Source organism: Tursiops truncatus, chromosome 20, assembly GCF_011762595.2.
Source record: "Tursiops truncatus isolate mTurTru1 chromosome 20, mTurTru1.mat.Y, whole genome shotgun sequence".
NCBI classification, from domain to species: domain Eukaryota; kingdom Metazoa; phylum Chordata; class Mammalia; order Artiodactyla; family Delphinidae; genus Tursiops; species Tursiops truncatus.
In genome coordinates, this window is record NC_047053.1 from 38,645,178 (window position 1) to 38,656,738 (window position 11,561).

Genomic DNA, 11,561 nt, shown 5'->3' on the forward strand with positions numbered 1-11,561 from the left:
GGAGCACGAACCCGTGTCCCCTGCAGTGGCAGGCGGACTCTCAACCACTGCGCCACCAGGGAAGCCCTAAAAAATGTTTGTTTGTTTTGCGGTACGCGGGCCTCTCCCGTTGCGGAGCACAGGCTCCGGACGCGCAGGCTCAGCGGCCATGGCTCACGGGCCCAACCGCTCTGCGGCACGTGGTATCTTCCCGGACCGGGACACGAACCTGTATCCCCTGCATCGGCAGGCGGACTCTCAACCACTGCGCCACCAGGGAAGCCCCCAAAAATGTTTTTAAATCCTAGTCTATGTGCTGTGATAGCTGCCCTGTCCACGGCAGCAGTGACCACCCAGACTCAGTCCTCGAGAGTGTAGTAACATCCCCTCCTCACCCCAAGAATTGGGATGCACTCCCAGGCACTAGCCCCACCAAGGAAATGACCAACCCCCTCACAAAGGCAGAATCACCCCAAGGCTTCCCCTGGAAACCCAGCCACTCCAGGTGGCCACGCTGCCCACCAGGAAGAGGGCCACCACCACCCTGGCCAGTGTCCTTGTCCAAGCCCAGGCTTGGACAGAAGAGCTAATGCCACCTGCTTTGTCAGAATCTCGTGGGACGGGAGTGGGAAACACTCAGCACAGCATGTAGTGAGTAGCGGGTACTCAATAATTGTTCGTTTCACAAAATGAAAAATGTATTGCCCAAGAGTGAACGCTAACGTAAACCACGGGGTTTGGGTGACTGGAATGTGTCACTGTAGGTTCATCAGTTGTAACAAATGTACCACTCTGGTGGGAATGTTGACGGTGGAAGAGGCAGCTATGCCCGGGTGGGGGCAGAAGGTATATGGGAACTCTGTACTTTCCTCTCGATTTTGCTGTAAACCTGAAACTGCTCTGAAGAATAAAGTCTATTTTTTTGTAATTATTTCCTAGAATTCCTCTTAGGAAGAGTCTTATCTAGGGGTAGAGAGGACAGCATCTAAGCTGTTTGGGGCAAAGGACAAGGTCGGTGCCCCAGCCCCTGGGGCATGGTCAGGTGGCCATATTTGGTCACTAGCTGGTGGAGGCGTCAGCTTGGGCGAGTGAAACAAAAGGAAAGACCTTCACCTTCTTGGTGGTAGAACTCTCAGCCCTGCCCAGGAAGAGACCCAGTTTGGGTGGGTGAAGATAAGCCACTTGGGAAAGGAAAAGATCATGTAACTCTCTTCACATGACCATCCCTGAGCTGTTTTCTCAACTGGGAGCAGGAAGCAATTCGCAAGCTCATCAGAGATGCTTGAGGCTGGAGTAGGAGACCAGGAAACACGTCTGATGTTGGTGAGGAGGAGGCTGGGGGGACAGTCAAGCGTATGAGTGTGGATTTGCCACGTGCTGTGTCAACAAACCCTCTCTTCAGTCTGGAATCATCTAGAGCAGTGCTTTCCAGTAGAAACATAATGCATGCCACCCATGTAACTTTAAATTCCCTGGTAGACACATTTTTAAAAAAGTAAAAAGAAGCAGGTGAAATTAATTTTAATAATCTATTTTATTTAACCCATATATCCAAAATATTATTATTTCAATAAGCAATCATATAAAAGTTATCGAGATATTATTTTTTATTTTTGGCTGCATTGGGTCTCCGTTGCTGCGTGCAGGCTTTCTCTAGTTGTGGCGAGCAGGGGCTACTCTTCATTGCGGTGCGCGGGCTTCTCATTGCCGTGGCTTCTCTTGTTGCAGATCACGGGCTCTAGGCGCACGGGCTTTAGTAGATGCAGCACGTAGGCTCAGTAGTTGTGGCTCGCGGGCTCTAGAGTGCAGGCTCAGTAGTTGTGGTGCACGGGCTTAGTTGCTCCGCGGCATGTGGGAATCTTCCCGGACCAGGGCTTGAACCCGTGTCCCCTGCATTGGCAGGCGGATTCTTAACCACTGTGCCACCAGGGAAGCCCTACATTAGCTTTTTTAAAAATAAAATAAAAATAAACCTGAGGAGGTATGGTCTCTGTCCAAGGAAGACTGCCAAACACACCTGTGAGCTTCTCCCAGAGAGGGACCTGGTGTGAACTGACTTCCCCACAACGACATCTGATGCTCTTTACTCCATCTGGAATGTCTACCCCCACCCCCACCCCGCCCCAGGGGACTCCAACTGCCACGCTCAGAACGCAGCACCCTCTGTGCACCTGTGCCCCTTCCACCTGCGCCCCTGGCTCGCTGGGGGCATCTTCTGAACCCTGCCAAGCTGTGGACTCCCTGAGGGTAGGTGCCAGGTCTGGCCCTTCCAGGCTTCCTCCGCAAGCCCAGGCTACACTTTATCCTCCCCGCAACCGAGTCTGCAGTTTGCCTGCCCAGGGGAGGGGAACCAGGGTCTCTGGCCTGTACCTCCCTCCCTAAGCAAAGCTGCCTCCCCTGATCCCATCCACAGAGGGTCCTGCAGGACTCCCAGAAGGAGGAGGAAGCAGAGGGGAAGGAGCAGAAAGCAGGATGGGGAAGGCAGATGCTCCACCAGCAAAGGGGGGCCGAGCAGGAGTCCCTGGCAAGCGGAGGAAAAGAGAGAACAAGAAGAAAGCCTGGGGCGCAGCGGCAGGGGCCGGGGGGGGGGGATGGCTGGAGGGGAGCAAAGCACGCTGGGCTTAAGGGTCCAGCTCCGTGAATTTTTACCACCAGGATCAAGATGGAGATCGTTTCCAGCGCCCCATAAGGGTCCCTCGCGTCGCTTCCCACCACACACCCTGGGTGGGGGGAGGCTGAAGGGGTGATGTATCATGAGCGGAACCCCGGCTGAGGGCTAAAGCACACCTCACAACAGCCCCGTGCAATCTGGCTCAGCGCTGCAGCAAGCCCAGGTCTGCCTCCGTTTCCAACTGGTAAGAATAGCAGACTTCATTCCCTGAGGAGCGGTGGGGGGGACATGATTCCCATCAGGTACATACATACTGGTAGCTCCCAAATAAGGAACGCAAGAAAGATCGCGTATATTTGACTTTCTTTCAATCAAGTTAAATCCTGTGCCAGTTATCCCACCAGCTGCCCAGAAATCTGACCTTGGATGTGACAGGGCCTGATCCCCAGGATTCCCTCTAGGTCACGGGGTTCTCTGTAGCACCAGAGCTACAGGGAGGCTGCTTGGGCCAGATCAGCCGTCTGCCTTGGTTACCATAGAGATGCCCATTTCCCCAGAGGATGTGATCTTTTCCTGGTGAGAGATTCTGCTGCTTCCATGCCAGGTTCAGAGCCCTGGGGAATCTTAATCGAGGCGGAAGGTCCCCAGGAGTCCCACACAGCCATGCCCTTGCCATGTCCCAAGCTCACCCTGGAGAGGTGCCCACCTCTGTCCCCCCATTCTCAGGGACTTGCTCCTGTCCCCTGCGGCTCCGAGCTCTCTCTCTTTCCCTTCTCCTCTGAGAATCGGGCATTATCTACTTAGTGATTTAATAACATTACATTTTTATCCTGTCACACTTATTTTTCTCTTTAAATCTCCTCAAAAGCTTAAGAGAGAAAGTATTCATATCCCTTTGTGCAGATGAAAAATATGGAGGCTGGGAGACTAAGTCACCCAGGCAGGAAGAGGTGGAGGTGATTCTCAGATTCAGGTACTCCAGAGCCCGTGCTCTGGGGTCAGGACTCGGAAGTAGAGTGCGGTAACAAACAGGACAGTATTGTCAGCAGGAACAGATGTCACTTTCAGACAAATTTGTCCTGGCTCCATCATTACTATACAAGTTCCCCGGGCTGGGACAACCTCTGCACTAGGTGGTGGACTCTTTTATTTTTTTTAAATAAGATTTTTTTTTTTAATGTGGACCATTTTTAGTCTTTATTGAATTTGTTACAATACTGCTTCTGTTCTATGCTTTGGTGTTTTGGCCCCAAGGCATGTGGGATCTTAGCTCCCCTACCAGGGATCAAACTCGCTCCCCCTGCATTGGAAGGCGAAGTCTTGACCACTGGGCCGCTAGGGAAGTCCCTGGATAGTGGACTCTTATAGACCCTCCTTGGAAATGTCCCCAACGGGAACACAGAACTACAGACTTTAGACCTGGAGAAGGCCTTAGAAATCACTGAGTCCTCCTTCTAGGGGATAAAATGGAAGCCCTGAGAGGCGAACAGGGTTCGCCCAGGAAGCTGGTGGTAACCAAGAACTGGGTGTCCCACTTTCCTAGCCACCTGCCCCCGGCCTGGCCTCTGAACAGTAGGCTGGCCAAAGCAAAGCCTGTGTGTGTTTGTGGCAATAACTGTTTACAGTGCACTGAGGTCAGGTCTGGCACCGGACACCAGGTCCCTGTAAGAGGAGCTGGGGAACATGCTTATCTAGGGCCACCCTCCCTGCCCTGCACCAGGAAGCCAGGTCCAGGAGCTCCCTTTAGAGCCCAGAGTCGGACCTCTGAAAAGGACCTTTTCTCAGTGCTTCACCCCAGGACTCTCTAAGAGGGCGGCAGAGGTTGCAGCCTGGAGCCAGGGGTTGGCCATTCCTAGTAACTGAGCAACTATGAGACAAGTTGGGACCTGGCACTCTTTGCTGCAGTGTTTGCACCTGAACAAACATCTCCTAGAGCAACAAAATGCAAAGAAACTATGAGGGACTAAAAATAACTGCATGCATGCACAGTTGGGGCAAATTATGGATAACAAGATACAAAAAGACCAAAAACCCAACTGCCACTTCTGAAGACCCAGGAGCAAAAGCGGGGTACTGCGCATGCCCCCTGCACTCAATTCCACCAAAGGGGTGGGCAGACCTCCTGAGCCACCCCTCTGGCCCGACCCCTGGACACACCCCTACCTCACCCCATATAGGGAACCAGCTCGCCCCCCCTCAGGAGCAATCAGGGGAACCGGTTGCTTGTTTTTGCTCCCCCCTGCTGCAGCAGGGCCCCCAGTGAAGCCTTGCCTGAATTTCTTGTCTGGCCTCTTAGCAATTTCTATCGATTAAGGAAGGCCAAGAACCCTAACCGGTAGCACCTACAATGCCTGTTCATTCGACAAGTATTGCGCACCCACCATGTGCAGGCACCTACTGCACATACACAGCAGAGGAGAGAGGCACGTACCCTATTCTTTTGAGCTCACAGTCTAACAGGGAGATAAATAAGGGAACTGGCAGAGCCAGACCACGGGCATGCCACCTGCGCCATCACACAGGGCCCCACGCTTAGGAGGGCCCTGTGCCTGGCTTAATGTTCTGCTGTCGCTGTCTTCAAATTCTGAATCGTTTTTGAACAAAGAGCCTCACGCTGTCATCTTGTACCAGGCCCAGCAATTTATGTAGCCGGTTCAAGGAACAGGCAAGCAAAATGCAGTGTGATTAATGCCAAAGAGAGGAAGCGGGGGCCCAGAGATGACTCCCAGCTGAGTCCTGGAGGATGAGTGGGAGATATCAAACAGGGAAGAGGAGGGGAAGAAAAGGGACAGCACGTACGGACCCTGCAATGTGAGAGATCGGGTGCTTCATAGAACGTTGTAGAACGTGGGGAGCGGTGATACACCATGAGGTGAAGGGGAACTAGGACCAAGAAAAGCCAAGATAATCCTGAAGAACAAAACAGAGGAGCTCACGCTATTGGGCAGAGACTTTTTATAAAACTCCGATAATTGACAGATTATGGCTCTGGAATAAATAGAGCAGTGGAACAGAACAGAGAGTCTGAAAACGAACCCACACATAAATGGAAATACGATTATGATAGAGAAGGCAGGACAAATCAGGTACTAGTCAATAAATGGTGCTGGGACAATTGACTATCCACATAGGAAAAAGAATTAGACCCCTCTCTCACATCTCACACACACACACACACACACACACACACACACACACACACACACTTCCTTCCAGGTGGTTTAAAGACCTAAATGTGATTGGGAGATTGCGATCGACATATATACACTAATATGTACAAAATAGACAACTAATGAGAACCTGCTGTATAGCACAGGGAACTCCACTTCGCTGTACAGTAGAAACTAACACAACATTGTAAAACAACTATATCTCAATTTTTTTAAAAAGATCTAAATGTGAAAAAGCAAAGCTTTAAAACTTTCGGGAAAAAAACAGGGTATCTTTATAAACTGGAGGCAGAGAAAAGATTTCTTCAATATGACATAGAAAGGATCTTTTCCTAAAAGGAAAAGATAAGCTGGACCACACTGCGATTTTAAATTTTCTTATAACAAAATACGTGTGCACACTGGGGGAGCCAGCTCTGACTCATTCACTCTCTCCCCCCAAACCCCTTTCAAGCACAGCCACGTCTGTGAGTGTAGAGGTTTCCAGGTGGAGGAAGGTTGTGTCCTTAGCTTCTTCTGGGATGGGTGTGAGACTGGGACGCCCATGCCTTCTAGCCATGGTTCCCCAATTCCTGATATCAAGGAAGCCAAATGATTATTCAAAAGACTACTTAGTAAATACGGAATCAAAAAAACTATCAAGAAGAATGGTATAGATGATCTTACTTGCAAAACAGAAATAGAGAGACACAGACATAGAGAACAAACGTAGGGAAACCAAGGGGAGCAGGGGGGGGGTGGGGGGATGAATTGGGAGACTGGGATTGACATATATACACTATTGATACTATGTATAAAACTGATAACTGGGCTTCCCTGGTGGCGCAGTGGTTGAGAGTCTGCCTGCCAATGCAGGGGACATGGGTTCGTGCCCCGGTCCTGGAAGATCCCACATGCCGCGGAGTGGCTGGGCCCGTGAGCCATGGCCGCTGAGCCTGCGCGTCCGGAGCCTGTGGTCCGCAACGGGAGAGGCCACAACAGTGAGAGGCCCGCGTACCGAAAAAAAAAAAAAAAAAAAAAAAAACTGATAACTAATGGGAACCTACTGTATAGCTCAGGGAACTCTACTCAGTGCTCTGTGGTGACCTAAATGGGAAGGAAATCCAAAAAAGAGGGGATATATGTATATATATAGCTGATTCACTTTGCTGTACAGTAGAAACAAACACAACATTGTAAAGCAACTATACTCCAATAAAAATTAATTTAAAAAAAAAACTATCAAGTACACCCAGCTTTTCCTCCTTTGGGGTTTTCCATGTTATGGGCTCTTTCTCTTTAAGCATCAACTGGGAAGTCACCTCCTCAGAGGCCTCCTGAAGCCCTTGTTGTGATGCGCTCCACGAACAAAGAACAAGATAAACTCAAAGCGCCAACATCACCGGAACAGAGAGTTACCAGACCCTTATCACTCTGTCACAATGAGACCATTGCAACATCTCTGAGCTTTCCCAAGCAGCATGCCTTGCTCCTTTCCCATCCCATATAAAGGAAGGTATTCATCCCACTGGAAACATGTGGACCCTACCCAATTGGCAGGTGACTCACAAGTCCCTGGCTATAAAAACGGACAAGCAACCCATGCTCATCGTCGACTTTCCCTGGCTACCAGGAAGTCGGCCCACCGTTCTTGCAGCGACCCTTCTCTTTAATAAACTCTTCTTTACATTCTGCCTTGTGTCTGGAAATTCTTTTCCAACCCGTGCTCAGACCATGACATTTGTCACTCTCTCATGTCACCTTATTTACTTCTTTCTTGGCACCTGTCACAATCTGTCATCTTATTTATTGTCTCTCCCTCCCATTAGACTCCACTGGTGCCAGTGACCCTGACCATCAAGATACATAAACCCACAGTCCTTGGGGCCAGCATACATGTTTCTGTTTGCCTTGCAGTGTTTTTCCAAAATTAAATTTATTGGCAATGATTAGAAATCAAAAGATTTTATAGAAACATCTGAATTTCAGGGTTCTCTTGAAAAAGAAGATCCAGCACAATGGGCTGGAGCCGCTGCAGCCTCTGATTTTCACCCCGGCGCTCACCACACCCCGTTACACCACCCTTGGCTGTCTGCACTCCTTTAACTTACCTCTCTGGTCCCTAGAAGCCTTTGGAGTCTAAAACCACACTAGGTACCCCTGCAACTATGAGCATTTCAATTAATAAATTGAAAGTGCAAGAAAGGTTGACTGTTTTTAAGGAAATAGTTCAAGCTCTGGGAAGGCTCAACCTCACACAATTTGTATGACAAAAGTGCATGAATTCTTCTTGACCCCCAGAACCAGCGTTACTCTCCCTTGAACTTGTGCTAATGATCTGGGAATTCTTTCCTTAGACGATCTAAACGATACGTTTAAAGTAGATTAATTCATTTTTAGATTAGATTCATCTAAATGATAAATTAATCTAAATGATAAAGTTAAGGTTTTGGTTATACTATTGTACGTTGAAAAAGTGCCGCCCTAAATCTGTTACGGAGCAAATCTGTAAAGTAGGGAGTAAGTGGGTAGTTGGGTGGGTATGAGATAGTGGGAATTTGTCGTGTTTGGGAGGGTCAGCATCTAAATCCCCTCTAAGGAGTGTCAATCTACCCCAGGAAAAAACCCTTCCCTGCAACAGGATCAAGAAGGCGGAACAAGCCAGAGAACATAGGGTGCAGGCGCAGAATCCTCCGCCAGTTGTCTGCACCGGCCACCTTCCTCCAGCACTGCGCAGGCGCCTAGACGAACCAACCCTTCCCTCCCCCTTCCATCTCTCCCCTAGTCGAGAGGACGCCCTCCCGCAGCACACAGTTCCTGCGCAAGCGCCGTCCCGCGTCCCCGCCTCCGGACCAATTGGAAGCGGCGGCGCCCGGGCGCAGGGGGCACAACGTCGTGGGTGGGGCCTGGACGTGAGGGCAGCGCGCTGGCGTCACAGGGCGGCTACATAAGTGAATACAGGCACCGCCCCTCCGTCCCAGTCACTGAGCCGCCGCCGAGGACTCAGCAGTCTCCCCCTCGAGCCCCCTAGCTTCCCGACGCTCCGTCCCCCCCGCCCGCCTTCTCCAGCCGCCGCCTTCCGCAGGCCGTTTCCACCGAGGAAAAGGAATCGTATCGTATGTCCGCTATCCAGAACCTCCACTCTTTCGGTAAGTCCCGGAAAGGTCCCAAGAGGAGGAAGGCCCGGGCGGGGCGCTCCGGCTCCGCCGCCAGGGCTCGGAAAGCTGCTAAGCGTTCCGTACCTTAGTGAACTTGGGTAGAGGAGAGATGTCGGGGCTCGCAGGCAGTGGGGCCGCGGCCTGGGCACTGGGGTTGGCCCCTGAGCGCGACCGGAAGGAGCGGGCGGGAGGTCAGCCCTTGGGCGGGTCCGGCGTCTCGGGTGGCGCATTTACTAATGGCTCCCTGGCCTTTTCGGGCCACACCCGCCCCTCCCGCCACCCTTTCGTCACATCCCATACGTCACCGCCGTTGTCACAGAGCCGGGAGGGAGAGGCGGTGCCAGCCATAAGTGACAGCTGCGCGCGCCAATGGGGCGGGAAGCGTGGCCCCGCCTCGGAGCTTGGGTTCCGGCCGGTTGCATCAGCTGGGTGGGGCGCCGCCGGCCAACCCTGGCTCCCCCGACATGTGATCGGCTTTCGAGGGCGGGCCTGGGGCAGGAAGCCCAGACTTTCTCCCGGACTGGGGAAGCCGGCCGTCCCGGACTGACCTGTTCGAGGAGAGCCAACAAAGAACATATCTGACCAGGCCCTGACGATTTCAGTATCAGTTTCTGCACACGGAAGAGATCCAGTGGGAGGGTGGCAGTGGATCTGAGCACAATAGCACTAAACGAGCTTGACCTTTCTTCCCAGACCCCTTTGCTGATGCAAGTAAGGGTGATGATCTGCTTCCTGCTGGCACTGAGGATTATATCCATATAAGAATTCAACAGAGAAACGGCAGGAAGACCCTTACTACTGTCCAAGGGATCGCTGATGATTACGATAAAAAGAAACTAGTGAAGGCGTTTAAGAAGGTAGGTTTTCAATGAGATTGTAGGGAAATCGTGTTCACCTTGCCTACATGGGGCTGCTGTCCTGTATTACTTTTTGAAAAGGGTTATTAGTGGCATTCAGGTTGTTGCGCTGCCTAACTTGTTTGCTTGCATTGTCCTTGCAGAAATTTGCCTGCAATGGAACTGTAATTGAGCATCCAGAATATGGAGAAGTAATTCAGCTACAGGGTGACCAGCGCAAGAACATATGCCAGTTCCTCGTAGAGGTGAGTGGTCACTTCCTGTTAGTACATTTGTGCCTGTGCCCTGGCTAACTCATCTGAGATCTGCCTAGTCTAGTCGGTCTCTGCTGGGGACGTAGAAGTTTGTTTTCTAAGGCTAAGCCAAACAGTTGAGTTTTTGAAGTTCATCGACAAAATGTATTTCTGAAAACAAGGGATTTGTCTGCCTTAAGTTTACTGTTTACATGGGTCTGCTTTAAGGGTGCAATTGCATGCAGACAGATACTAAAACAAGCAGGATGTCTGGTTGGCTGTTCCTAAGTGCTGAAATCCTATTGCACCATTGGTGGTTAACTGAGCGTACCCTGAGTTGAGAGCATCTGGGCTCTGGGACTTCTCTTGACCAGTGTAGAAGTAGGAAGACAGGATTGTTGTCATCAGAAATGGAGGCTTTAACTCTATTTCCTCTTTAAAACTGCCCTTTTTTCCTTTGCAGATTGGACTGGCTAAGGACGATCAGCTGAAGGTTCATGGGTTTTAAGTGCTCCTGGCTCACTGAAGCTTAAGTGAGGATTTCCTTGCAATGAGTAGAATTTTCCTCCTGTCCCTTGTCACAAGTTTAAAAACCTCACAGCTTGTGTAATGTAACCATTTGGGGTCTGCTTTTAACTTGGACTAGTGTAACTCCTTCATGCAATAAACTGAAAAGAGCCATGCTGTCTAGTCTTGAAGTCCCTCATTTAAACAGAGGTCAAGCAGTAGGCACCTGGCAGTGTCCGGCCTGAAACAAAGCAATAACGGTGATGTTTCAGCCAAGTCCAGAGCCCCAAGATCACAGGCGGCTATGTCTGGCCAGAAGCTCCTCAGCAATCCCTCTACAGAGTTCCCTGCCCTAAGAGAATGTCGCCACCTGAACAGCCCTCGGTGAAGCTGAGAGTGGAGGATGGGGTGAGGCAGCGACGGCAGCTGTACTGCTAGAGGGAGTCTCTGATCATCAGGGGAAAGATCCCGTGGTATCTCCAACGTGACCAGGTGGGCAGAGCTTAGAGCAGCCACCTTCCTTCTATTGAGGTGACAGGACATCTGGCTTGCCACCAAGGTCTTTTTGACCAGACATATCCTAGCTGATCGATGTCCAAACTAGAATGTGAGGCCAACCTTCTATCAGAGTTAAACTTTTGACAAGGGAACAAATTTCAAACCGATGTATCAGTCATGTAGCTGTAGAGCTCGCAACTTACTAGCAACAGCTGCCCGATGCCACGTGAAGTAACAAACTGGTTTTTGGTTTTTTGGGGGTTTTTTTCCCCTTCAGTTTTAATGTTATGTAATGTATTTAAACCCTTATTTAAATAAAACTTGTTTTCAGAAACATCTGACTTGCAGATTTCTGTTTAATATATAGTCATAGTCAATCTTGTATGTGTGGAGGAACCACAGAAATGGCAGTAGAGGTTACATCTGCACCTGCAGCTCCTCCAGTGGGGCCTCAGCCTCTTAATGAAAAACTAGTGAGCTTGTCCCTCCAAGTGCCCCCCATGTCAGCTGTCCTGTAAGCATTCAGCCAGAGCTGTGCTGTCCCATTAATCTGTCCTGAAGGAAGGTGC

At 50.5% G+C, this 11,561-nt stretch overlaps 1 protein-coding gene and 1 long non-coding RNA gene across 3 annotated transcripts; one reads left to right on the forward strand and one right to left on the reverse strand.

Moving 5' to 3' along the window:
• Positions 1–1,492: 1,492 nt before the first annotated feature.
• LOC141277387 (uncharacterized) lies at positions 1,493–9,594 on the reverse strand. Of its 2 annotated transcripts, none has more exons than XR_012328708.1 (3): positions 8,982–9,594; positions 2,767–2,857; positions 1,493–1,924 (listed from the first exon to the last, which is right to left on the reverse strand). It is a non-coding gene; the product is annotated as an uncharacterized lncRNA (long non-coding RNA). The 2 variants fall into 2 exon arrangements; XR_012328707.1 differs by having other exon boundaries at positions 2,629–2,857.
• Positions 8,716–11,328, forward strand: EIF1 (eukaryotic translation initiation factor 1). The gene is made up of 4 exons (XM_004329646.4): positions 8,716–8,888; positions 9,591–9,754; positions 9,898–9,999; positions 10,451–11,328. Exons 1-4 carry the CDS (start codon positions 8,858–8,860, stop codon positions 10,493–10,495), a joined length of 342 nt encoding a protein of 113 aa, XP_004329694.1. The 5' UTR covers positions 8,716–8,857; the 3' UTR covers positions 10,496–11,328.
• The last annotated feature ends 233 nt before the right edge of the window (positions 11,329–11,561 follow it).